The 27256-nt window shown below is 41.8% G+C and overlaps 4 protein-coding genes across 5 annotated transcripts in view; 1 reads left to right on the top strand and 3 right to left on the bottom strand.

Moving 5' to 3' along the window:
- The window catches only part of rfx7a (regulatory factor X7a), a 31168-nt gene extending 15023 nt beyond the window's left edge, over positions 1-16145 (bottom strand). The window contains exons 1-2 of the mRNA XM_076999186.1: positions 15721-16145; positions 5674-5707 (exon numbers count right to left, since the gene is read on the bottom strand). Coding sequence (XP_076855301.1) covers positions 5674-5707; positions 15721-15854 — 168 coding nt within the window. The 5' untranslated portion in view covers positions 15855-16145. The remainder of the gene's footprint in view (positions 1-5673; positions 5708-15720) is intronic.
- An 11-nt stretch (positions 16146-16156) lies between these two features.
- Positions 16157-20486, top strand: tex9 (testis expressed 9). Of its 2 annotated transcripts, XM_076999211.1 has the most exons (12): positions 16157-16596; positions 17027-17151; positions 17235-17298; positions 17545-17624; positions 17745-17781; positions 17868-17929; positions 18039-18205; positions 18479-18561; positions 18644-18817; positions 19724-19858; positions 20106-20240; positions 20349-20486. In XM_076999211.1, exons 1-12 carry the CDS (start codon positions 16486-16488, stop codon positions 20424-20426), a joined length of 1251 nt encoding a protein of 416 aa, XP_076855326.1. In that variant the 5' UTR covers positions 16157-16485; the 3' UTR covers positions 20427-20486. The 2 variants fall into 2 exon arrangements, with proteins under 2 accessions (XP_076855326.1, XP_076855333.1); XM_076999218.1 differs by lacking the exons at positions 16157-16596; positions 17027-17151; positions 17235-17298; ... (1 more) ...; positions 17745-17781; positions 17868-17929 and having other exon boundaries at positions 18105-18236.
- Positions 20294-22656, bottom strand: calml4a (calmodulin-like 4a). Its single transcript, XM_076999310.1, has 5 exons — positions 22254-22656; positions 22127-22157; positions 21803-21943; positions 21231-21419; positions 20294-20833 (listed from the first exon to the last, which is right to left on the bottom strand). Exons 1-5 carry the CDS (start codon positions 22254-22256, stop codon positions 20736-20738), a joined length of 462 nt encoding a protein of 153 aa, XP_076855425.1. The 5' UTR covers positions 22257-22656; the 3' UTR covers positions 20294-20735.
- A 298-nt stretch (positions 22657-22954) lies between these two features.
- Positions 22955-26994, bottom strand: cln6a (CLN6 transmembrane ER protein a). The gene is made up of 7 exons (XM_076999297.1): positions 26771-26994; positions 26521-26638; positions 25569-25667; positions 25155-25343; positions 24869-24924; positions 24372-24491; positions 22955-24226 (listed from the first exon to the last, which is right to left on the bottom strand). Exons 1-7 carry the CDS (start codon positions 26818-26820, stop codon positions 23959-23961), a joined length of 900 nt encoding a protein of 299 aa, XP_076855412.1. The 5' UTR covers positions 26821-26994; the 3' UTR covers positions 22955-23958.
- Positions 26995-27256: the final 262 nt, after the last annotated feature.

Below are 27256 nucleotides of genomic sequence, written 5' to 3'. Positions count from 1 at the left end.
CCACTCCATTACCGATAAAACACCAGCTGCCTGCTTCTTCCCTAAATAGTTTGTGCATAATTTGGAGGTGTGCTTTGGGTCATTGTCCTGTTGCAGGATGAAATTGGCTCCAATCAAGCGCTGTCCACAGGGTATGGCATGGTGTTGCAAAATGGAGTGATGGCCTTCCTTATTCAAAATCCCTTTTACCTTGTACAAATCTCCCACTTTACCAGCACCAAAGCAACCCCAGACCATCACATTACCTCCACCATGTTTGACAGATGGTGTCAGGCACTCATCCAGCATCTTTTCAGTTGTTCTGCGTCTCACAAATGTTTGTCTGTGTGATCCAAACACCTCAAACTTTGACTCGTCTGTCCATAACACTTTTTTCCAATCTTCCTCTGTCCAATGTCCAGTGTTGGGAACGTTACTTTAAAAAAGTAATTAGTTATAGTTACTCACTACTTGTTCAAAAAAGTAACTGAGTTAGTAACTGAATTACTCTATAATAAAAGTAACTCGTTACCAGGGAAAATAACTATTTGCGTTACAATTAAAAAAGGTTATATGCCAATTAATTAAGTTTTTTTTTAAAGCAGTTTTCACAGTCAGTTGAAATGAGTAGATCAGAAAATTGTTTAACTTTTGATATTTATTGCACATCCACAGACCAGTGCAGGATAAAACCCTTTAAAATCCCAAATCTTTGGAAAAAAAAATAAAAGCAAAAGTAAACAGTTACACTATATAAAGTGCATTTACATCTATGAAATTAAATTAAATTCTCTCAACCTGAGACAACTGGTTTGTTTACAACAGAAGTAAACTTAACAATAAAACCTCTATTCTTAATTAAATAAATCAAATACCCAGTCTGGTAGACATTCAGGAACTTCAAGTATTTTCTTAAATAATGTTTATATCATCTTGAAAGTTCTAGTTTTCTTCGGCTTGCACCTGACACCATTTCGGCCTCTTCTCCGTTTGTTTCATGTCACTCGCGTGCTTCAGCTCGCGTGTAAAAACACTGGCTCTGATTGGCTATCATAACGCTGCTTTAGCCAATCACTTACTGACTTGTAAGTTAAACAGGTGATACACCGAGAACTGTGACCTATCGGGATCTGTTACTCCTCACTAGCCTGGGCAGCGGTCTGCTCGCATTAGTATATCAATATATAGTAACGCACCGCTTTTAATGACCAGTAACGTAAACGGCGTTGTAACGACAGGAAAAGTAACTAATTATATTATCCCATTACTGACAAAATGACGACGTTACCTAACGCCGTTATTTTTAACGGCGTTATTCGCAACACTGCCAATGTATATGTTCTTTTGCCCATATTAATCTTTTTCTTTTATTAGCCAGTCTCAGATATGGCTTTTTCTTTGCCACTCTGCCCTGAAGGCCAGTATCCCGGAGTCGCCTCTTCACTGTAGACGTTGACACTGGTGTTTTGCGGGTACTATTTAATGAAGCTGCCAGTTGAGGACCTGTGAGGTGTCGATTTCTCAAACTTGAGACTCTAATGTACTTGTCTTCTTGCTCAGTTGTGCAGCGGGGCCTTCCACTTCTCCTTCTACTCTGGTTAGAGCCTGTCTGTGCTCTCCTCTGAAGGGAGTAGTACACACAATTGTAGGAAATCTTCAGTTTCTTGGCAATGTCTCGCATGGAATAGCCTTCATTTCTCAGAACAAGAATAGACTGTCAAGTTTCAATTGAAAGTTGTCTTTTTCTGGCCATTTTGTGAGTTTAATCGAACCAACAATTGTAATGCTCCAGATTCTCAACTAGATTGAGGCCACTCCAATAATCTCCAAATAAACTGCAAACCCTGCATGTGGCAGTACCCAGTAAACAACAACACAAATAAATGTACACAGAACAACAAGAGTGATGAAGCTATGGTCTGGACAGCAGCTGTGGAGACATGCTGTAGAACCATGGACACTATGTCCAAACACACACACACACACACACACACACACACACACACACACACACACACACACACACACACACACACACACACACACACACACACACACACACACACACACACAGGGGCGTGTGGAGCTCCATTTGCGCACATGCAGGTTGACCTCGAGTTCTCCCGCTCCGTTTAACCCTCGGCCAGTGGGAGACCCCCCGTAGGCCCCCCCCACAGGCCCCCGCTCCATCCCTAAGAATAGAGGCGTCTCTCCAGCACTTCTGCTCCTCCCATTGTTGCCAAGGGAACAAGAGGTACTGGATGGCTAAAGTTATCAGCCACTGAGCTTTTCTAGTGACATGGTGTGAGGGTGGTGTGTGAGGGTGTGGGGTGTGTATGTTTGGGAGTTGGGGGATAAAAAGTAAATAAAAATGGCACATGGACGCAGACGTCTCGGAGCCAAAAGCACGGCCCGATTTAGGAGAAGGGGGACAAGGTGTGATGCACACGTATGTAGAAATGCATCAACACACGCGCACACACATGCGCACACACACACACACACAGCTCTGACTGCAGATGCCATGTCAGTGTGACTGAATTTTCCATGTCATTCATGGCTCTCAGTGAAAGCCGGAGACCATTATAGTACAATCCTTAGCACCTTATTCTAAGAGATAAACTGCACCTACCACGCAGGCATACATTGGAGAAAACATTGGGTTTGCTAATTTACTAATTTAATGAACTTGCTAAGATTTCTGTAATTCTGTATTTAATTAAGACTATTAATTGGTTAATAGTCACTGAATGTAAACAGATTTAGGTTATGTTCACCTCATGGAGAATTTGATCAGTTAACTCTCAAAAGTCAGCAGAACTTTCCCAATATGCATCTTCTAAAGCAAACATACACCATATTGACAAAAGTACTCGCTCACCTTCCTTGACTCACATATGAGCTTAAGTGACATCCCATTCCTAATCCATAGGGTTCAATATGAAGGTAGAACAGCTTCATCTCTTCTGGGAAGGCTGTCCACAAGGTTTAGGAGTGTTTTTTATGGGCATGTTTGACCATTCTTCCAGAAGCACATTCGTGAGGCCACATACTGATGTTGGACGAGAAGGCCTGGCTCTCAGTCTCCGCTCTAATTAATCCCAAAGGTGTTTTATCAGGTTGAGGTCAGGAATCTGTGCAAGCCAGTGAAATTTATCCACACCAGACTCTGCCATCCTTGTCTTTATAGACTTTGCTATGTTGGAAGAGGAAGGGGCCAGCTCCAAATTTTTCCCACAAAGTTAGGAGCATGGAATTGTCCAAAATGTCTTGGTATGCTGAAGCATTCAGAGTTCCTTTCACTGGAACTAAGGGGCCAAGCCCAGCTCCTGAAAAACACACCCAGCTCCACACCATAATCCCCCTCCACCAAACTTTACACTTGGCACAATTCAGACAACTACCGTTCTCCTGGCAACCGCCAAACCCAGACTCGTCCATCAGATTGCCAGATGGAGAAGCACAATTAGTCACTCCAAAGAACGCACCTCCACTGCTCTAGAGTCCAGTGGCGACGTGCTTTACATCGCTGCATCCAACGTTTGCATTGTACTTGGTGATGTGCTTGACCATGGAAACCCATTCCATGAAGCTCTCTGCGCACTGTTCTTGAGCTAATCTGAAGGCCACATGAAGTTTGGATGTCTGTAGCGATTGACTTTGCAGTAAGTTGGCGATCTCTTCACACTATGCACTTCATCATCCGCTGACCCCGCTCAGTCAGTTTACATAGCCTACCACTCTGTGGCCGAGCTGACAGTTGACTGTGGAATATTTAGGAGAGAGGAAATTTCACGACAGGATTTGTTGCACAGGTGGCATCTTATCGCAGTTCCACGCTGGAATTCACTGAGCTCCTGAGAGCGAACCACTCTTTCACAAATGTTTGTAAAAACATTTCTCCAATGCTTAGATGCTTAATTTTATACACCTGTGGCCATGGAAATGATTGGAACACCTGATTCCGATAATTTGGATGGGTTAGCGAATACTTTTGGCAATATAGTGTAAGGTGGAGAGGAGGGTATTCACCAACACGCTAGTGCCAATAGCTACGTTTTCCATTACTGCCCTTCCATATCCCCTTAATTTAAATTCTCACTAGTTCCCTCAGGTCTCTCAAAAGACGCAGCAAATCCAAACGCAATGTCGAATAATAAGGAGCAGAATGAACGTTGGTAAGCGCTTGGTACAGACTCTGTAGTCCACTCCTGTGGCAGAGGTCAAGCCCCATCACTGACACTTTACCTCCTGTACAGGCTCAAAGCAACACTGGGACTCAAAGCTTCGCTCTGTGGATGTCCCCTCTCCCCCTATCAGACACAGTCGGCCCACAGCACAACGGTCCAAGAAGCTAGCTGCCCACTCCAGCCCGTACACATCTAATGTGTTGAGTGAGCACAGCACCTTTCCACGAAGACGTGCACTTTAACTACACCTTCCTAATTTGCAGTTCCCCTGATCACTGCTGAAACAGCTATTTTTAAACAGGCAGTTACGAGGGACAGCTTGGCGTGCCTCGCCATGCTTACTTTTTTTACTTTACTTTACAACACACACTCAAAGACTACACACAACCTGGTACAAATAGCCCTCATTAGTTATGCAGTTCATCATTTGTGGTTGAGGTCTGGTAAAAAAAATTGTGTGTGAGGTAAAACTAGTTAATAAAACAAAAAGTCTGAGAGGAAATTCACTGAAAACCAAAGTGCACACTCTTAGGAAAACTACAGGAAGTTCTAGGAAGAGAGAACTGAGAGGGCAAGATTTGGCAGAGGTCAACACCCTTTGACCCTGGGGATTTCCATGCGACACTTTGCTCCTAATCACCTTGACTTTCCTGAGGAACTCAAGAGGCCTGTCACTGCTTGGCACTGGTTCATGAGCTTAATTTCAAGACCAGGTCACTAAGTGCACAGTCAGGCAAAGGCTTCTTTTTCCTGGTTGTGCAAACTGACGGCATCTAAAGCTAGTTGCAATGAGAGTGCGGTACATGTTAAAACTGTCCATGCACGCGATCCATTGGTCTCCCGGACATCCACAGAGCTGCTGGTGAAGACAATTCCCAGCAACCAGTGCCTGTGCTGCACCACAATCATGACCCTCTACCTTCAACAGACGTCTGTGGCACCAGACCAGGCTCGCTGGAGCTCCTCCTGATACACACAAACTGGCCTCCGTTTACATACCGGCATAAACGATGCATGTTACAGCAGGCTGCGGGGACACAAGGGGGCGTTTCCAACCTACGCTGACCACCGGCAATATGCCTGAAGGCTGTTGTAAGAAGGCGTCTTTCCTTCTCGTATGAACATCATAAATATTTCATAGCATAATTATATTTTCATTGGGGGAATTGGGCAAAGTGACAAAGCAGGCCACTTCCACATCTGAACCCTTGACTCTAGAGGCAGAACCTCACTTTCAAAAATGATAACTAAGGGACTTCTATCTTTTCTTAAGACTTCTGGTGAGACTTCACACAGTATGCTCAGATGTATGTTGGTTTCTGTATGTGAGGATTAGATATGCTATATAACTAAATAGGTGATTAAATGAATTCTTGAATACTTCAGGTACAGATTGAATACAGTGTTAGACCACGTTACATTAAATAACAAGTGCCCATAGCCCGATGCAGACACACTAACATTTAAGGCATTTAAAAATAATTCAGAGGAACTATATACTCACCAAAATGCTGTCCACCTTTGATTGTATGGATTTGCTGGGGGGAAAAAAGAAAAAAAAAAGATGTGTTAGTGACGCAGGTGTAATTCGAGGAACACTCAGAGCCACCTTTATTAATAACCCAGTGGCACGTGAAATATGCTCCCTGGAGCCATTGCTCCGCAAACCGGCTCAGACCGACATATCCGCGGGAGCACATACTACAACAACTTTTAAAAGAGTCTCGCCAGCGCTGAGGTTCCTTCCCACCAAAGCCCTATTAATATTCCCACCAGCCACTTAGGAGGACGGCCAAGGGGACTGGAATGAGGTAGAGTAGAATCCATACACAGGTGCGGACGGGTCTAATTTGGAGCAGCAGCAGTGTGAAGCAAGGGAGATTAAGGGGAACCGAGAAGGTCTGAACTGGGCCTGTTCGTTAAAAGACAGCAGCTGTTTCGTTCTCTGTGAGGGATGTGAAGGAAAACAAACAAATGCTCCCACACAGAAGGGTATCTTTGATTGTGTAACTCTCCAAATACATCTGCGATGCAATTACAGTTCAACAAAATTGTGTGCAGTGTCACAGAAACACTCTCGCAGACACACAATGAGGTTAACAGGTCTGACTTTTCAGAAATTGCTGTCATTCACCCTCCACAGAAATGAACAAAACCGCAAAATATCAAGCAAACACAGCAACATAAAATGATGACATTTTCTAGGTATCCCTCAGTAATGAAAATGGGAATCATGTGCAGTTTGACCACAGCACCTTTCTGGGGAGACAGAAGCAGCTAGGACAGTCTATCCTTCAACGTGAGCTGCAGGTAAATAGTGCTGTTAGACTCAACTGCAAAGCAAATTAGTCATGAAACCCAGGGACCCTGGTAAAGCAGCGGATATTTACTCTCCCCAAATGGTGCTCATAAAAACAAGATTCAATTTGAAAGCTTTAACGTTCATTTGTTTATATGTTTCATTTGTTATTTGTTTATAGCTGTGCACCAGTTTTCCAGCATTTTCCACATTATACATAAGCATAAGATACATGCAATCAGAATTATTGTAGATCCAGAAATAGCAATGGCACAAGTTGTTCTGCAAGAGTTTTCTCTCGCATTCTGAAATGCATAAAGAAATGCAGGGTGTCCCCAGCATAAGGTAAACTAGGCTTAACGAGCATTCCTAGCTGAAACTTTACTCTTGGTTGGGCTGTAATCGTGTGGCCCCTTTTCAAATGAGTATAGACTGCTAACGAGCTGTGATCAGGCAGGTAAGACAGGGCTAGTTTGTTTCCAGGGCAGAGCAAGCACAGTTGGTTCTCATTAAGTCATCGCCACATCGTCCTTGGGCAGACTCATCAGGGCGACACCTTCCCTCCCGTTTCCAGGGGGAATGTGCTCATAGTGCGAGGACCTGCTGGAAATGTCACTTGCTCGAAGCAAAACATCTCCCAAAAAACACGGAGGTGGACAATGATTGGGGAGTGCTCAACGAGGCATGGCACTATTAAGCACTGGTGGAAGTCTCCAGCAGCCTTGACTCAGTCACTGGGCCTCACCCAATCATGGAAGAGTGGTTCGAAGCTCAGCAACACCAACTGGTATACTGCTGGATATCATCATCTGGTGTGGGTTTTTTTTTTATGGATTGCATGTACATACAATAAACTACATTAGAGGAAATGTTTGAGCATCTTTCCTACACACGGAATTCCATAGAGTGACTTCACAGGTCAACACCACAGATGAAAATACCACAAGTACCACAGATAAATAATCTAAAATACTGCAACAGAACATTTAATTAAAATGTTAAGGAACTGAAGCGTATGCATAAAACATATTTCACAGCTGAAAAGAAGTGTAGTTGAAGCAGCTCTGGGTTAAAAGGTATCTGCACTGCATTTTTGGATGTAATATTGTCTTCCCTGAACATCTTTACATTTTCATTACTTTGGTTTGTTGGATGTCATTTGTGGACTGCGGCTTACAATTTTCAAATTCTCATGTGGACTGTGTGATGGAGACAGTCACTCTCTGAATGGGAGGATGGCTCTTTGGTCTGGCGTTCAGAGCTCCCGTTTATTGCTGGTTAGGCTCAGGTTCTGGAGTAAGGTGGCTGCCTTCAGCCTTGGTCACACATGGTTTCAGAAGTGGGATGGTGTCCAGGGCATCAGGAACATGCTCTAGGTTGATCAACCTCTACATTTTTTCCCACATTTTAGCTGGGTCAGTCAGATTTTTTCTTGCAAACTCCAGATGGTCTTTGATGTGGTTTTTCTTCAGTAACTGCTTCTCCCATACAGTCCATTGATCTTGATGACTGGTGCAACTTCAGTCTCAGCTACAGATGTCTGCAGCCCTTTTAAGTGATTGCTGACCTCTCTGTGGCTTTCCTCAGGAGTCCCCTCCACACTCTGACGCCGGGTTTGAACCGCGTTCCCTGGGTGGTATGGTACATTTTACACAACTGATGCAACAGTGCTCACCAAGATATCTAAACATTTTTATACCATTTTATTACCCCCACCCCACACCCCTGATGTTGTGCACATTTATATCCAAGAATGCTTTCCTTCAGATTCACAGTGTGACCAAATGTACTGAAATTAAGAGTTTTTTTTTTTTTTTTTTTTTTTTACCAGAAAACGTTACTTTTTAAAAAAGGTTCACAGGTAGAGACACATTGTAAGCCAACTGTTATTATTAGGACTTTTATTACTAGGACAGTGTATTTCATCTGTGGTAACATGGGACTTTCACTGCACTGTGGGTTTATGTAAACACCATTTTGCAGCTAATACTTTGAGAGTGTGCATTTTATAATAAAACACTCAAAATTAAGTGTTATTTGTAATCCAGACAAACTTGATGACGTAAGGGGGTTAAATACCTTTGCAAGACACTTTACAATAACCAAAAAATGACCTACATTCATGAGTTCAAATTTCATAACACTAAATAGTTTGAACTATTTGAACAATGAGTTCAAATAGTAAACATTTTTAGTACTATTTTATTAGGAACTTATTAATAACATTCAGCATAAATTTAGATGAAAACTACAGATATCATATCCAATCAGTTTTCCTACATTTTCAATATACAAATCACTACTTTTAAAATGTTTTCTTAATCTCCGACAGAGCTTAAATACAAATTCAATTATCTGTCATCATCCAGTTTTTCCACATAGAGAAGGGCAGCATGTTGTATTCGCCAGCTAGACCCCTCCCCCATATAACCAGGCCCCTCCCCCTCCAGTCAGGCCCCTCCCCCAGTCAGCTATGCCAGCCAAGGGCCCCGACACAAGCCTCTGCTAGGTTTTTCAGTCAAGGCGTAGGGATAAATAAGAACAACCTGTCCACTGCATCACTAAACCCTAGATCAGTGCTGACAGATCAGTCAGATGCTACAAAGGCTACTGCTAGTCAGCGTGACCTGTGTGCGTGCTCTTTCAGACTTTTGCGCTCTGTCTCTCTCCCTCTCTCCGAACTCATTGCACTCTGCTTCCGTAGTGTTGGATCTCTGTCTCACACCCTGCGCGCGCACACACACACGCACACACACACATACACACACACGTCCGTCCTCTGAGAATGCGCAGGGAGTGTCCAGTGCAAAGTACTGTGTATATTCACACAAGTGTAAAGGACAGCACACCTAACTCTAAGAACTAGGATCAGCTCATCCATACATATGCCTGGGGGACACATAAGCTGCACAAATCATGAAAGAAAACAGCTCGAGATCTCCCACACATCACATTATGTTCAATCTGACAAACAAATACTGTACATGGGGCCTGTCCTTGATGCCTTTAGACAAGACTGAGTTCAATTAACCCACTTAATTAACTGAAAAAAACATTAATCAATGGTTGAAAAAAAAAAAAAAAAAAAAAAAAAGAAAGTTTGGAATATGAGAGGAAGGTGATTTTACCTTGGCCAAGACAAGCACTGTTAGCATTTCACTCCGCGTCCAGCCAATCATGCCCAATAAAACTGAGCATCCTTTCAACACCTGCTAAAACCCATCCCATGATTACACATGATTTGGCTGCAACTGGGCGTGCCTGGCCCACACTAGCCATGCTCAGGTTTGTTTCAGAATCTAAGCCATTTAGCTTCTGAGCCAACACAAGGACCTCTCTGCATGAAGCTTATATAGATAAAATCTAGTCCCATTATGTTTTCCTGCGGTAGAATGAATCACTAGAAGAAAATGACTGACAATTTAAAAACACACTTCACCGGGTCTGGCAATGTGATTGATGTGGGTACCATATTCAGCTGGTCTTTAAAGCAAACCTCAAGAGTTAGCAGACTGCATATGGCACGTCTGGGATACAGACAGTGCAGACAAGAGTGAATGTTGTACACAGGATGTCTATAAACAAAGTGGGCCGACACGGTAGGTTTCACATAGAGGATGTAGGCCACAGGATCAAGACTACAGAACGTCTGCACTCTCTGCGCCATTGACACGACAAGAGGAAACAACACGGCTCTCTCCTATAACGTTTTAAATGATTGCCGTTCTAACATCTGTTTTTATATTTCTGAAGCTCACGACACAGAAAAACAATGCATGTATTGCCATGCGTGAAGCCTACCTAGCTTGTACTTTACTGATATACAGCTGATGACAGCCTACTGTGAGGTGTGCGGATAAAGTGTGTAATGACCCATGAATATCTCCTTCAAGGCTTCTACCTAAGCTAACTGGAAACAGTGACTGAACTGATGAGTTTGTTAATGCCACAAGAACACACTGTGCTGCATTTGAAAGAGGCCTTATGCGTGGTCCAATGTTTTAGAGACATCCAGAAAGAACATAAAGTATACATTCTGTTTCTGCTGAGCTTTTTAAGCAGTCTTACAAAATGGTCAAGACTACAGGAAGGCAACTGGATCTTTCTTGATTTAATGAATCAATACTCCTCACTTACCAAACATTGCCAATCACCCCATATGACCTCTAAACTTCTTCAATAAAGCAGTTCATTAATAAGTCACTGTCAACTCAGAGAGACTGTACTGCAGGAGAGCATCTATTGTAATTTAATGGTCATTCAGCTTTTAAGGATACCATAGCAAGAATTAATGGGTGTCTGTCAGCGATCTGAACAAGCTTTACTTTGTTGAAGCACAAATTAAGCTCTTTTCCAGGGTATTACTAGCCGACAGCAACAATATGATTAACGATTCTTGTCGTAACAAAACCAATGCAACAGGCTATATACTGTAATGCTAAATGATTAGGTCAGTGTGTGTGTGTGTGTGTGTATGAACATGCCTGTGAGCTAGGGGAATGACCAAAGGCTGATTCTTCAGCTATGCTCTTCCGTGTGTGGGTGAGTCAGGAGTGATAATTCTTTATGGTGGGTTTGGCTTCATAAACATGCCATATCAGCATCTCTGTCTTAAGATGTTTTAATAGTGTTACTGGCCCCGAAATGTATTACACACACCTGGATTTTCAAAACAGGATTTAAAAGTAGCTTGATACTGGAATCCCATTCATTTTCCAAGAGCAACACTCAGTTATGACAGTGAAAATCAGACAGAATCAAGTAGAGAATTGCCTGAGAGCAATCCCTGTAGAACCACAGTAGTGTGTCCAGCCTGGGTGATTAACAGAAATCACCCCTCCCTGTATCCCTGGTACAGGTTTACAGGAAGGACCCTCCTGTCATTTGGACTGCTTTGCGCAAGACATCAGTGGTGGATGAGGGCTTTGGTGCGGGTTTGGGCCGTGTAATCATGTTTAAATCCTTTTTTAAACAATTTTGTCTTAACAATTTTGTCATCTGTCTTGATCAAAAGACTAAACTGCAGCAGAAGTGCATGATGGGTGCAGAAAAGAGCCATCATTCCCAGGGTCAGGGCCCAAAGACCCCTTCAGTCAGGGCCCGAAGACCCCTTCAGTCAGGGCCCGAAGACCCCTTCAGTCAGGGACTGGCCAAGTGCCCACACTGCTGAAACTCATTTTCATAATGCTTTGAAGCTGTTTATTCACATACTCACATTGTGTCACGACACCCCCCTCCCCCCACCAGCCCTGTTCCACTTCCCCCATGCATGCCAATAAACAAAGCTTCATACAGACGTGCACACACACACACACACACACACACTTTATTCCACCTCTTTTTCGGGTTGTCTAAGCTCTGTGCTGATCAGATAAAGCCTGAAACCGATTATCCTCATGTACAGAAGATCTGATTGGCCGGTGCTGACATAATTAATATTTAATAATTTAAAATTTAATAATTAAGAGAGAATCCATGAAAAGGAGTGATAATCAATTCTTTATGGTGGTTTTGGCTTCATGACCATGCCATATCAGCATACCTGTCTTGAGATGTTTAATAAATCTTTACTCCAAAGTGTATTCCATTATCCTGGTCTTAGTAATGGGATAAAAAATTGCTTCATACTGGATTCCCATTAACCATCATGTTCCTGTCAGAGAGCCAAACCAGAGAAAACACTCAGGAATTATACAGTGACAATCAGACAAGTGCAGAACAGGAAGCGATATAAGGCCATAGAGCGTGATGGTGGCTGTGCTATGCCATGCAAGATGTGTTTACCTGCTATTCATAAAGTGACTGCAGTGGTAGTAATGAGAAAGAATTGTAGACCAAGTTTAGTGATGAGAATACATATTAAATATAGCACAATTCATGGAAAGACAGAAGGTAGCACTGGATGTGTTGTCAGAATAAAGGCTATCCTGGTTTGTCAAACAAGGGACAAATACAAAAGCAAAAAAATAAAGTCACTTTTAGCAAAGTATTTGGCTAAAATTAGTAAAATAGCCAGCTAATATTAGCTATAAAGCTAAAACAAATTCACAATTAGAATGGTACATTGCGTTATGTGGCAAGAGTAACATTATGTTCCACAACAATAATAACTTAGCTGACTATTCTGGTAGCTATGACCCAACATAATTCACCTGCCCAGCAATAGAAAAACCAACGTGGCATCACTCCTGAATCCATCACGTCACAGAGCTGTCAGCAGCTCTGAAAGGCCAAGTCAGTACTTATTCTGGTCTTAGCTCAGGGTCCTTCACTCTCCGTTTAAGCTTGTCGGCTTGACCCCCAGGTGAAGGCACAGAAGACCACTTGGACTCCCATATTAAAGTTTTCATATGCAGCAATATCTCTCTCTCTCTGTCTGTCTCTCTGTGGATGCAACGTTAATATGTAAAGACATCTGACGGTTTGAAAAAATCCCAACAAATCCGACCTGGCAGCTCTGACTTTTGAACGAAAGACAAGACACTTATGCTAAAATAGCATTAAATAGTCATAACAGATCAGTGGCAACTGTTTAATGAGATCTGTAACATAACTCAAGTTCATGTTTTAAAAAGTTTTCAAACACATCAAGTTTTCAAAGATTGCCTCTTCAAAATTTGTGGAAATGTTACAATAGCACTAAATTCTGCTGCCACTGATGTTACTTCATTTATTCTTACTAAAGATAAAATGTCTCAATGAGCTTTGTGTTGGACTAAGAGCGTGAGGCATGCCATGTCTTTAATTAACACACCTTTGTTGACTGACTTGCACACTGTGTTTCAGCTCTCACACAACCACCACAAAGCAAACAGGAGGTTATCGAACATTTCCAATTCTAAATAAAAAATATCTGGGCTGAAACTGTTGGGACTTTGCTAACAGGTTTGCCAACTTTCAGCATGACATAGCATTGCCAGTGCTCCTCAGATACAATGAACAATGTCAAAATTTTACTCTCTTACATGTTTTTATACACTTCTTTCATCTAAATGATTATTTGAAATATTCAGAATATTCATAAAATAGAGAAAAGAGAGGAACTCTACTGGAGACTATACTTGGACCCACTTTAAAGGAAATCACATCAACTGCAGACGATGAAAACAATGACTCTTCTGTGAAGTAAGACACTGTCTCCCAGTTGTTTCCCAGCATTTGTAAGATAGGAAAAGCTGCTTGCGGGTTTTTTTCTAAGTGTCTTAAGTAGATGGAAAAAATATATATTGACGATTGTACTCTGACAAACACAACACCACTGATTAAAATGTAAGCATTTGTGCTCTGACATAATGACCAACTGGAAAGAAAAATCAGAGTCTTAATGGAGGTAGTGTGGGGAAAGGATAACACTGGTGTGTCACCCCTGGGTTTCCAGCGAGCGCTCCAGGACCCCAGAGGCACTGCCAAATGCCTCATCATTCCCAGGCAGACAGGAGCTAGTCAGGCAGCCAAATGCGGAGCGGGGGTATCATTTACCCCATGGGTCGGGCTAACCTTTCATTGCCCCCGGCACAGGGCAGATGCAGCGGGCTGAAAACTCTTCTCATCAACTGCAAAGCCCTTCAAAGATTAAATTTGTATCTCTTATATAAAAATTAAGGAATAGCATAGGAAGTAGAGCCAATAACAGGAAGTGAATGTCCCATATCACACAGATGTGATGGCCCATATCACATAGATACCGCTGTGCTTTTGATTAGGAGGAAGCTGAGGTAGAAGTGGCTGATTACTTACGTTAACTTCTTAATTAATATTTATCAATTACAAAATCCAAGACCAGATTTGAATTTGAGGTCCAGATTCAAATATTATGCGATTCTAACTACTATGCATCTGCTGTCATAATTAAAAATAGGAACACATACAAAGTACAAGCATAAAATGAATGATGCTTGCAGCACTGATATAGTTCAAACTAACAAGAGCAAAATGATTCATCAAAGAGGGGAAACAACGAGCTTAAAACATCTAAATTCCTCCTACGCATATGCCGTCACTGAGAAGACATTCAAGCTTTTGATCCGTTAGATGCTTCCTAAACCTTATGCAAACATGTCCTTAACCACAAATTGGTTATATGTGAATATACGGATATACAAACCACCAAATGGCAAAATGTGTGTTCTGAACCAGCATGCATCTGTTTATATTATGACAAGGTGTGGAGTCCTTATTAACCAAGACTGTAGAAAATAGAGCAGTGCACAGTCAAATGAAAACTTGCCATGTCAGTATTTTTATGACGTTCATTTGGCTGTAAATATAATCAAACAGCTGCACTGTACGGAAGGATGTGCTGGACCAGACGTGGCCTAATGAATGAACAGTGACTGCCTGTCTGTTCACCAGCAGGAACACATCGTCACATGCAAAAATACAACCAGTGCTGAGAGGGCATTAGCCACATCAACATTTCCACTCCATCGTTGTTACTTCCAAGTAAAAAAAAATACGACGAGTACTGCTCACTATCTACGGTTCTTCGAAGCAGTTATACGTTTAGGACGCCCGTTCAACTCTAATCCACCTTACGACGTGCTCTCGCAGCGCGGCTGACAGGACCTGACTCATCACGCCCTCTCGCCCCACGTGCACGACCAGCCACGCGCTGCGCTCTAACGTCCTCGCGCCACCGCGCGCGCGCGATGTTTACCGTCGGTCGTAGCCTTAACTGACGAGCGCCAAACCGGTTAAGTGTGCTATCCGTGGTCGCAGGCGACTCGTTTTTTTAACTGCTTTAAATTCACACACTAAGCTCCACAATCCGACACCTCGTGGTGGAAACACGAGTAGGACTGAAGCTCTTGAGCCCAAATGTTATATGAGCCACAGCTAGCTAGCTAGCACGCTGGCTGAGCCGAAGTTGAGAGCTAGCGTCAGTTAGCTTGACGCTGAACATCAACATGACTTTAGCTTGTAGCTTAACCACTTAGGTGACCGTTACTGACATGCGTGAATAACAAATGCAATTAATCCACGCAGGCGGATAATTCCGAAGATAACTCATAAGTTAACATTTCCCTTCAGTAACACTGTCACTGTTTTAACAGTGCCTACCCGCTGAATTAACATACACTACACTGAACGAAGCAGTAACTGCGGACTGACGGGTCAGATCGCAACCTTTCACTGTCATGTTAGTTACCTAATTATAAAAGATGAGTAGCCAGCTAGCTACTGATACCATAAACAAGCCAACGTTAGTGGCCACGCTGAAGCTGGATAGCCGAGACAGCCGGATGTGCTTACCAAACAGAACTCTTTATCTTGAGCTGCAGCGCACTCGCCTCGGACCCTTGTAATCCTGTGGGAACCAGGGACGGCAGAGACCCTATTCCAGACCCCGACTGCGCGATCTGTCCGGGTTGTTGATCATCGGCCATCACGATGCGAAGAGGGAGGGAGGAGGGGGATCTAACAAGTAGGCCTCGACCCGAACCTCGAGAATGCAGCGTCCCCCCGAATATGGCACATCACGGTTTTCTTCCCCTGGCAACTGAAAGGTCAAATTAACTTCGGCTCTCGAGGACAAGACCGTGGCAATTCATGATTTTGTTGCTGAATTCGGGGGGTCGCCATCCCAGCCTTCAGTTAAAACCACGTACATAGGGATGCAAAGAGACACGCTGAACGCAGCCAGGGATCCGCCGCCGCTGTCTCTAATGCCGCAGACACAACCTGCTCGCTCGCCACCACTTTGACTGCTGCTGCCAGGCAGCGGCACAGCGCATGCGCATAACATGGTCCGGGGGGGGGGGGGGGGTGTTTGAATCGGAAAAAGATACCGAAATAAGTGGAACTCTTTTGTGATAAATGTAAAAATATATACACCAGTTTGTATGTTTCGGTATTTGTAAAATAGCAGCTAGCTAGATTAAATTAATAAATGGCTGAGATTTAGTCTTTGTCTCATGAACACGTAAAGTAGGACAAGGAAGTAGTTACATTTTAGATCCATGTAAATGAAAATATGTTACAAATGAAATGGGTTAATTGTACATTGCGTTGAAATTCATGGTTAAACATTTCAATCATGTAAATAATAATGCGTGGCAGCTGTTGCTAAGCAACGGCGTCATTCCCAGAAGAAACATGGCTGACAGACCCAAATCCGCGTCTCAAGGGGTGAGGAGTAACTCAGCGATAATTTTGTGTGTTCTTGTGTTTCATTGTTATTACTTGCCTTTTATTCCTTTATGCTTAATAATAATACTGCCTTTCGTCTTTAATAGACACCTATATTGTTATTTTCCTGTTGTCTCTGTATTTATTCTGCTGCTTCTAGGTAGATGGCTAACGTTAAGTTAGCTGGCCAGCTAGTTTTTAGATGGCTCGTCTAAACTTGTCTGACAAAACCTGAACGTTAAAACGTTACAGAACTAGCAAAGATAACTTACTATATTATGTCGCTACTTATGCTAATCTCTTTGCTCAAATATTACACTCAAAAATGTTGCTTTTGGTGTGAAGCGTCAAGCTAGCTGGCTGTGTTTGAGGTGGTAAAACGAAAGCCCAAAATATAATAGAAGATGAGATCACAGCGTTCTTCACACAGCCCAAAGAGCCCCAGTCCTCCAGCTTTAAGAGAGCTCCAACACCCAGACCCAGGATCAGGCCTGCTTCTGCCCCACCAAAGAAACCATCTCAAATAGACCTCTTGGCCAGAGAAGAGGAGTACAAGTACGAGTTATGCACAAGTTCTTATTATGATATAATTTAGCACATTATATTTTGGTAATCTTGAATGTCCTGTGATATCATAGACGGCTTAATGCAGAACTGGAGGCAAAAACGGCTCAGCTTGTGCGAGAGGCTGAAGAAGTTATGGTAAAAAAATGGTGGCTTTCGAGATAACTTTCTATGCACACACATAAATATCAATGAGTTCACACTTATAAAAATGTCATATGACTGCCATTAATGACATTTTGTATATCCAATTTAAATCCATCAGTAAATAAACAACACTCTCTTGGTTTTACCCTGAAATACATTGTCAAACAGCACTGGATCCAGTGGATAAGTGTAGACTTAACATGTTTTGAATATATTTTTAATGTTTATTTTTCTCAGCGGGAACAAAATGAAGTGCTCTCAAAACCCATTTCCACCCAGATGAGCATTACTATTGCACAAGATTATGAAAATTTGGGGTAATGGAGTTATACAAAGGATTTTAACTATTACAAGTTTTGATTATTAACTTCCAGACAAAATCTTTGATATTGTTTCTTATTTCCTTTTAAATAAAAATTTTGATTGTTTCTTAACAGAGACACAATGCCTTCAGTTAGTCAACCTGCTGTGAAGGTATGAGTAAAAGACAAATATCTTTTGACTGCAGTGGCATTACTTTTCCAGGTTAAATTTCACAGTATATTTATTTCACTTTGCAGACTTCATTGTTGAAACCAGGGAGGTCAAAAAGACCTCCTTCAGGTCATAAAAAGATACAACAGTGAGTTAAAAAAACATAAGCACTACATTAGAAGTTATACAATACACAACTACATTTTATTGGCAGCCCACCATTTTGCGAAATCTATAGATTTTATTTTTTATATCAGGAAAATGAGGACCACTGTGGCTGATGATGTTGCAGTACCTGAGGATTTGAGGGATTTCTCACTTGAAAAGACAATAAGCAACATCGAGGGCAGGATGAATGATGATGCCACAGATGAACACCTGGACAATGACATTTTACCCAGTGTTGGGGAAGACATGGGTGCAGGTGGGCTCAAACACCTGAATTCACATCACTCGTGAGTTCTGAAGACTCAACACCTTTTCTACTCATGGTTCTGCTTCTTGTTATTTATTAGGATCCACTTGCGAATATAGGTGCACACAGTAAGCATGTTTCGGTAATGTAGATACGCACAATTTAAATTCACTGATCTGTAACTCATTCTTTCCAGGAAATTTTACTTGTTCATGTAGTGTAGCTGCCAGGATCTATCTGTGCATCCCCTTAAGTGTGCCAATAAGTGTTCTCTCTTCTCAGAGGCTCAGCTTCGCTTTCTGAGGGCTAAATTACGGGTGATGCAGGAGGAGTTAAACAGACTTTCACACGAGTTTAACAGGAAGGTACGCATCTATGCTCGTGCGTGATGACATCTTTAGCATGTGACCAGGACATGACATATGTCCTTGACATTTCGCATCCAAGGACGACGAGAACACGGTGCTGTCCCGTAAGCTAAAGGAGGTGGAGGAGGAGCGGGCCCGGCTGCAGAAGACCTCCAGCATGCAGCAGACTCAGCTGGAGAAGCACAGAGCCCTGGCCGAGGACGCTGGCCGGAGCGGGGACAGCCTGCGACAGCAGGTCACTGCCCTGCAGAAGGTGGGGTCGCACGGGAGCACACATGCGTAGGTGTGCATGTAGACTTGGAAATGCTTTTATGTTTGTTTTTTTTTTGTTTTTTATATATATATATGCAACGAGTCTGAACTTATCCAGCTACTGCTAAGATATGGTGACGCAACTGGCACTCATCCTGCTGTCAAATGAACTGTACATTTCTGGCTGTAAAATAGACCTTTTATATGGCTCTTAAATATAGCTCATGTGCCCATGAGAATCAAACGACTAAGCCCACATGCACTTTTTACCCAGCCGTGCTGAACATCGGTCAGCTGACCACGGTACTTTTTCACCTCACTTTTGGCTGGTGCCACGGTACAGGTTACGTGCATATCAGGCCGTCTGAAAGAAGCTCCCAGGGAGAGGAGAAGAAGAGGGGAATGTCTGGCATGGGCCCTTTGACACAATTAGCCCTGTGTGTGTAAACTGAAGCCACCCTCCAGCTGGCAGCGGGAAAGAGGGGGGGCTGTAGTGATATGCTTAGAAAGTCTGTCCCCAGACAGTGATGGCAGCATGGATGACAGGGGAGGGAGATCATACCATTAAATAAGATTTCACTCTGGAACAGTAATAGTAGAACAAGCAACTATAGAAGACTGTGTTAAATGTAACCCTCGTTGATGAAGTGTGAGCATATTGTGCGCTATATTTTGTGCATTTTCCTGAAACCCTTTCAGGGCCTTCTATTGTCTTTGCTTGTAGGGTAAATATGAAGATCTATGCACGCATACTTCCTAATAATTTTTTAACACTTTTACACTTTGCCTTTTTTGCCTGAGATTGTATCATTATTCATTTCCCAGCGAGCTGTGCTGTGTGTGTGTGTGTGTGTGTGTGTGTGTGTGTGTGTGTGTGTGTGTGTGTGTGTGTGTGTGAAACCTCCAGGAGCTAGAGGGCATGAAAAGGGCCCAGAAGCAGGCAGCCAGCGCCCACAGTGCCATGGAAGTGAGGCTCAACAGAGCACTGGAGGAAGCGGAGAGGAGCAAGGCCGACCTCAGCAAGCTCAGACAGAGCAGCAAGGTGTTGGGGGAGGCGGACGATGCAATGGGGAGGCCCCACCCACTGCTGAATTCTCAGAGGAATACAGCCACTTGGCTTTAACATTTAAACCCTATTTCACCCATGTTGGTGCACACTATTCATAATATAAAGAATATTCAGTGTTATGCAGCTTGCTTGAAAAATTAACGACTACCATGTTAGCTTTTACTTTAATATAATTAAGTGTTCTTTGTTTGTGTTTATTAAACACAATTTTCCTCTGAAGGACTCTGCAAACCAGGAGCAACATAGGGTTGAAGCTTTGCAAGCTGAGAATAAAAAACTGGAGAAACAGAAGGCAGAACTCATCATGGGCTTTAAGAAGCAACTTAAACTTATTGATATTTTAAAAAGGCAAAAGGTGAGCTTACAAATTGACTATTGACTCATAAAATGTAGTTCTTGAGCAGAACATGATTGTACAATCCCTCAATTTTAATCTCTTACTTGAATCCATGATTTTTTACAGATGCACTTTGAAGCAGCAAAGTTGTTGTCCTTTACAGAGGAGGAGTTTATCAAGGCTCTGGACTGGGGCAAATCATAGTGCATTCAGAGAAACTACACTTTTTTTAACACTTGTTTTTTAATAAGTTCATTGACTGGCTATAGATAAATTGAAACCATTTTTAATTCGCATTATTTTAAGTAAATCTTTCATAGGATGTTTTTGTTTTGTATTTTTTGTAATCATTAAAGTTAGATGCAGTCATTCCTGGTTGATTAGCTACAACTGTTACTTCACTGACATCTAGAGGATAGGAGCATATGTACTGTACATTTCTCGACCAAGAAGGAAGTAAATAGAATAAGTACAACGGTGTAAGTCCATGTGGTCTTCCTGTGCCATGGTCTCTCAGTAGTCTGCAGTAGGCAGGGTGACCATTCTGGTGAACTCCTCGTAGTGAATGAGACCGTCAGGACCAACGTGAGCCTCCTTAAACAGGGCATCCACTGCAATTTTAACAGAAAAGATGGAAGATCTTGAGTGGTCCATTTATTGCAGTGCCTTCTTCTAATCTCGCAGGCACTGTCAACATCATGTTTCATCTATGCAGTTAGCTATGCAGGTGTGATTCACAGCTGAAAAACCATCGGAAGCCACATTTCCCTGCATTTTGTACCTTTCGCAAGGAAATATGGACTTCAGTGTCGGCTTACAAGAATTAGTAATCTAAGGTCAGTGCCATGCTAACTATAACGCTGTATCTCAGGTCTTTCATGGGAAAAGAGTGACTGGACTGGGGGCTTTGGTGTTTGTTTTGTTCCTTTCAAATCTGCTAGCTGTGCACATTTGGCCTCCTGTTAAAGTGACTATCCAGTGTACCCCAAATCAAAACCCATGCTGTACCTTCTTTGTCTGTGAGTTTCTCTCCCAGGCCTGTTAGCTTGGCACGTAGCTCTGATGCTAGGATGTATCCCTTCTTCTGTTTGTCAGTCATGCGCAAAGCTTCCAAGATCTCGGTCTTGGGGTCCTCCTGCTGCATCTGCCTGTGCATTATGGTCAGAAAGGTGGAGAAGTCCAACTCACCTGCCTTATCTGAACCAGAACACACCCACAGATTCACCAACACCACAGGGGGGGAGAGGAAACAGACCATGGCTGAATTTGAGATGACTGGAAAGCTACATCTTTCATTATTTCAAACTACATTTAACACAGAACATTGTTACTGTCATCCTACCTTGGAACAAGGGTATATTTTGAACATGTTAAACTGAATCTGAGGACTGATGATGCGGCTGTAGATTCAAACTGGCTGTTTTAACCAAAATATATATACACAAGGAAAACCTTTAAATCTAATTTAATTTCAGAATTATTTCTCAATGTTTTAAAAATTTTTAAGATTACTTGTCTTGATTTAAATAAGTCCCTTATTGTGTGTAGCACAGTATAATTTATAGTAAACACTGGAGTACCTATCTTATGGATCTGCAGGTGCCGGTCCACCTCACTGTAGGTGGGACAGGTGCCTAAAGAACGCATCACAGTGATCAGGTCCTTGGCTTCAATTTTCCCCTTCCGCTTCTTATCATACAAGGAGAAACATTCTTTAAATTCTACAAAGAGAGAAAGAATGTTATAGACCTTAGGAACGAGAGTGCCGAATGAAACTAACTTTAACTACAACTTCAGCTATTACTGAGAATATATGGGAGCCAGATATTTCATTACTAAAATTTTCTACTCCTGTAATAATGCAATTACAGACCTACTGCCTAAATCAATTTAAAGCAGCTTACCATTAATCTGAGTTTGGGAGAAAAACTTTGCCTGAATGAAGATTGAGAAAACAGTCACACTATTGATCATGGTAAAACCCACAGAGACCAAATAATCTAAAAATAAAAACATTTTGTTGGCACTTACCATTGCTAAAGACACGTCTCACCTGCGCGGTGTTCCAGTAATGTCCCTCCCGTACCACTGCCGGGTGGATCTAAAGTCCACCATGGAAGTGATGTAATTGATAGCTTTGTTGCCACAGCAACAGTGATATAAGATACCACCTATCATATTCACACCTATCAGTTAAAGGAGTATTATGTCCTGCTGTGTGGGTTGTGACTGTTGTGTTTTCTGTTGAGTTTGCAGCTCCACTCCCATTGTTGTCGCTCCTGTCCACGTTTTTGACTCAGCATCCTTGAAGTTCCATTCATAGTCCAGTCTGGGAGTGCCACTGTGTGATTTAACTGTCTAGAACTTGCCCTCATTCAAACTCACTCTCACTCTGGTCGTTATGATGCTGCTTTGCTTGTAATCAGGAGTCTGATATTCCCCCATTTGGCACCTCTGTCAAACCTCTCCATCCAGCCTTTCTAAATGCACCTTTTTGTACAATCGTTGTATATAATCAGATGTGAAGTGTAGGGTTGGTATCCATTTGTGTTGAGAGTGGCTATACGTTTATGGGGAGTCAGGGAAGCAGAACTGTGTCAAATAGCTTCTGCAAAGATACTAATAGGAAACTGCACAGATGTATTGAAAATTTAGCAACTATTTCTTAATTTCAAAAATATGTAGTGGTAACAGTGTTTCTTATATAAACAAAGTTTACAAAGCAACAAAACTTGAAGATATAACTTTTATGATTAAAAGTTACAAAATATTGTTGCACTGAATGCAATATTAATACAAAACATGTAGTTATGCTCAGTTAAAACTTTAAATAATTCATTTGAAACTTAAGTCCAAGATGAGGCTTAAATCTAGAAAATTGTCCAATAAAGTTTGCAATATACCCACATATACTTTAACTAAATTTGAACTGAAAGTGAACATTCAGTGCATGTTTTCATTGATTAATAAAGTACTGATCTAGGAAAAAACAAAAGACAAATACTGATCCCAGATCAGCACTCATTCAGGTATGTTTTACAAATATGACCAGAATGTTCAAATATGGTACAGCAATACAGTACACTTTTACAATACAGTTCATATATTTGCAAAAACGAACAGGACACTGAATCTGTAGGGCAGCTAAGACAAAAAAAGCTATGTCAGTGGCCCTGCAGGATAATTCTTGAGTTTAATTTGGTACACTTTAGTTCCTTTAGAAAGAAAACTCCATGCATCATTCTCAGTTCACAGGATGTGGTCCTGCTATGCTGATTTTATTTGTTTTTAAGACAATACTTAAAATCTAACAATAACTGAAATCCTTTCAGATTAATACTAAAGTGGACCCAATCAGCACATATAAAGGGAAATATGTGGAGCAATGTGTATTAATAAATATAACTTTAAAAAAATAAATGGAATACTGCTGTGTGATGAAAACAGAGACACATTCAGAATGGAACACTTCACAGTACCTTTCTGTCGGCTCTTATGCAAGACAATTCTGCCAGTGCAACAACTAATTATTACAGCGCATTACTGTAAAATGACCTTTTCATGTACCACAAAGTGGCTTTACAGCATTCATTTTCTTCGCCACACTAATACAGCCATCCCCCTGGGAGGGCTCCTTTTTCTTCATTTGAAAAACACGACATTTCAATGCAATGGCAGCGCACACACACACACACCATTAACTGACTATTCTCAGTGGTAACCTGTTCCAGGAGGCCTAACTACCTTTGATGTGTAAGGTGTAGTAGGACCAGGGCTCTGGTACGTAGATGATACCAGGGTATTTCTTGCGCAGAACGCTGTCGTTCCAGAGGTAGCCCACCCAAAGGACCACCAAGCCCAGGGTTAAGATGAAGTTGTAGAGGAGGAAGCGTCCGTTACTGTCCAGTGTGTAGCCCAGACGCTTCTGACGCATCACCGTGGCAGCCATGGCAAAGAACGTGAAGAGGTACAGAACAAAGATCTGGCCCTCGGTCACCAAGTACCTGCAAGGCAGCAAACATGTTATCGTTTTAAAAACGGCACACTTGTATTCAGGCTTTTAATACTTCCAAATGAATATGTTTTATGTATTTCCTGAACCAATCACAGCAACAGATTTCAACAGCTGGTTCCTCTAAATGTACTAACCAATAATAGAGAGCACTGGGGCCCAGAAGTAGCCAACCAGAGTCTGGCATCGACTCCTCTTTGGCTTGTGTGAAGCAGCCGGTAAAGTAGAGGAAAAAGATGAAGAAGAACGGAATATACCTGCAATGAAACCAGGATGCAGTTTACAGACGCTGGATTTGATTTGATTTGATTTGGAAACCAGACTGGAAGTGTTCATAGAGGTTGTTATGTGATAAGTATTTTCTCCAGAATTTTAGAAATGAAAGGTAAATTAGACATTGGACGTAGATTATTGAAGTCAGTGAAGTCAGCACCAATGTTATATTGTGATAGTGTATGTACTGAGCATCACATTTTACTATAACTGGTACATCCATTATCAAATATACTGTACATTGTTCAGCACATTGAATTAAGAGACTATGAGAGGACAAATAAAATAAATGTTTTGTTATAATGGGTATCCACACCAAAATGGAAAGGTTTTGAGAGAGAAAGAGAGAGATACAACCTACCACATGGAATGACCCAAGTGCTCATCATAGTAATACAAGAGCTCAAAGGAGTCGATCTGAAAATTAAGACAAAAAATTAATCAGGTATAACACCAGTTTAACATTAATATGTGGATATCAGAATGAAAATAGTTGCTAAACAGAAATGGGGAACGATGCAAAAGATTTGCTGAAGATAAATGGCTTTAAGTGACTTTACATGCCTTACAAAATACTGATAATCAAACCTTACTTAGGGCTCAAGTGCTAATTATTTCCCATTTTATCTTTGGTGTGATGAATATACCAGGGAGGTGGGTTTCAGGTCTTTTATGATGGGGTTCTCTCGGACGGACAAGTGGTTCTGATAGCCACTGAGAATGAGGCGGTGGTTGACGGAGTCTCCCACCAGGTGGATGCTGGCCCCCATAACGAAGGTGATGATGCTCAGGTATACTGCAGACCGCGGGAGTGTAGTGAGGCTTCGCTCAATCAGCTGCAACACAGAGTAATGAAAGTGCTATGGTTGCACAGAGCCGGCCTCATAGTAGTGCTTTAAAGCATTATTAAATCTCAATTACAAGTGTATCGTTTCATTGGAACTGTAATAATTGCACATTATATTTAACTTAAAATCATTTATTCACTACCATCCTTAGGTATCAAAATTAAGCAGGCTACTTGTCATTAGTTGTCCAGGTACACAAGAATCTAATGGAACCTTGAGCAGTAGAAATGGCGTGATGACGTTGTAGGCCATGTGGAAGTAATCTCCAGCACTTGGTTTGTTCAGAGGGAACCAATCCAGGGGCAATATAATCTAAACAAAAATTGGTATTTTGAACTTTGTTACTTGTTTATTACGTTGTCTACCTATTACATAGCAAAGTGCATTTAAAATTCATAACAATATGGAAGATTCCGTAACAAACATTTGTAGAAGGTAGAAAACAACATTTCACCAAGTTTTCTTACAACTTTTTTTTGACAAAGGCCCATACTATAACACGTCAGACTCATGACGTGTTCGTAAACCAGAGAAGCGCATCTTTGTTCCTATAATCACGAAGAACAATTGTCCTCACAAGTCCAAAGCGCTTGCCAGATGATCACAATTACCACAGGTTACACCACTCCGCATACAAGACACGAGATGGCAGGGCTGTGTGCACCCATAGAAGTCTATGGAAGCCCGTTCCGTCCACTTTTATTTGATTAATTAATTTATTTGTTTGTTGTGCTTAATCATGACATTAATTCTACAAATTGCCCAGGGGTGTCATAGGGTCGAGCTCTGAATGGTTTAAGCCCAGCCACGAAATGATCTTCATTTAGAGCTTCAATACTTAGTCATGGCTTACAACTACACCTGCGAGAATTATGCCAATAAAGAAGTTTGAATGTATCTAAAAACATTTTTCAGAAGCCTAATGTTACCCAAGGGGAGTGAAGGAGGGAAGGGGGCTAATATGTAGTTATGTTTGGTCACGGCTGCGAGCGGACAGCTTCATTGTGGTAATATTGGGTGGCACGGTTGCCAAGTAACGCAATTGATGTGAACTAAACGGCAGAGTAGTGCTTCTTTTAAAAGACCATGAATCAACATGTATTAATGTAACCTGGGTAGGTTTTAAAAAGAAAGGTCTCAACGATGGTGCAGAAATATTACTCACCATCACAATGGGCCTCCCAAAGTCCAGTATCCAGTTCTGCACAGTGAAACAGAACCAGAGGTCTACATGGAACGGCGCATGCGCGGTGGACGCGATCGACTTCTCTCTTCCAATTGAACTGTTAAATGAGAAAATACACAATCAGTAAATCAGCTCAGAGCGGTTAAAGCTGCAGGTCCGACAGCTAAAGCAGACAGGACTATGCAAACGGCGACTGTAACTATCTAAGGATGACATGTAGATACCAAACCTTAAGTATGATGGCGTCAGCGCTTCAGGTCTTAGCTTTTTACGCATCATATTTGTCCTTAAATGACGTTGTTTTAATTCGTCCCTTAGTTGTAGGCATCAGTGGTCTGGTTCGGATAAAATGTCAAAATTCCTTCCAAGTTTCCACTTGAACAGCAGCAACCGTAAGTGTTGGCCAGCTACTCCCGTACGAATATAAACAAATACTTGTTCCCGCCCAAACGCGTCATTTCCGCTTACCTCTGCTCAACCCGTAGTTTGTAAAAAACTATTGTTCAACAAGATAAAATTATGAATATTTCTGTAATTACAGTATATTGGTACAGAGGGGACTGGCAGTTTTGCGCCAAAAAAAGAATATATGAATATGACAAAATAAAAATATGAAAGGATAAAAAGGACAATCTCGCTTCACAGTCAAAATCAACAACATTCATAAGTACCTCTGAGTTTTCGTTATCCTACAAGAAATGTATAAGAACTCGTT

The sequence above is a fragment of the Brachyhypopomus gauderio genome, chromosome 1, assembly GCF_052324685.1.
Source record: "Brachyhypopomus gauderio isolate BG-103 chromosome 1, BGAUD_0.2, whole genome shotgun sequence".
In the NCBI taxonomy this organism is placed as follows: domain Eukaryota; kingdom Metazoa; phylum Chordata; class Actinopteri; order Gymnotiformes; family Hypopomidae; genus Brachyhypopomus; species Brachyhypopomus gauderio.
Note: the sequence above shows the minus strand (reverse complement) of the source record. Positions and strands in the feature narration are given on the sequence as shown.

What these genes read in the sequence shown, in the direction of transcription:
- tex9 (XM_076999211.1), top strand. Translation starts at nt 16,486, where the DNA reads ATGGTTAAACATTTCAATCATGTAAATAATAATGCGTGGCAGCTGTTG. An exon ending in CAAGATTATGAAAATTTGGG is followed by an intron (nt 17,625 to 17,744) that starts GTAATGGAGTTA and finishes GTTTCTTAACAG; the next exon opens with AGACACAATGCCTTCAGTTA. An exon ending in GGTCATAAAAAGATACAACA is followed by an intron (nt 17,930 to 18,038) that starts GTGAGTTAAAAA and finishes TTTTTATATCAG; the next exon opens with GAAAATGAGGACCACTGTGG.
- calml4a (XM_076999310.1), bottom strand. An exon ending in CTCCCAAACTCAGATTAATG is followed by an intron (nt 21,944 to 22,126) that starts GTAAGCTGCTTT and finishes CTCTCTTTGTAG; the next exon opens with AATTTAAAGAATGTTTCTCC. An exon ending in CCTGCAGATCCATAAGATAG is followed by an intron (nt 21,420 to 21,802) that starts GTACTCCAGTGT and finishes GTTCTGGTTCAG; the next exon opens with ATAAGGCAGGTGAGTTGGAC.
- cln6a (XM_076999297.1), bottom strand. Translation starts at nt 26,820, where the DNA reads ATGATGCGTAAAAAGCTAAGACCTGAAGCGCTGACGCCATCATACTTA. An exon ending in CGCCATTTCTACTGCTCAAG is followed by an intron (nt 25,344 to 25,568) that starts GTTCCATTAGAT and finishes TCTGTGTTGCAG; the next exon opens with CTGATTGAGCGAAGCCTCAC. An exon ending in CCCAGTGCTCTCTATTATTG is followed by an intron (nt 24,227 to 24,371) that starts GTTAGTACATTT and finishes GCTGCCTTGCAG; the next exon opens with GTACTTGGTGACCGAGGGCC.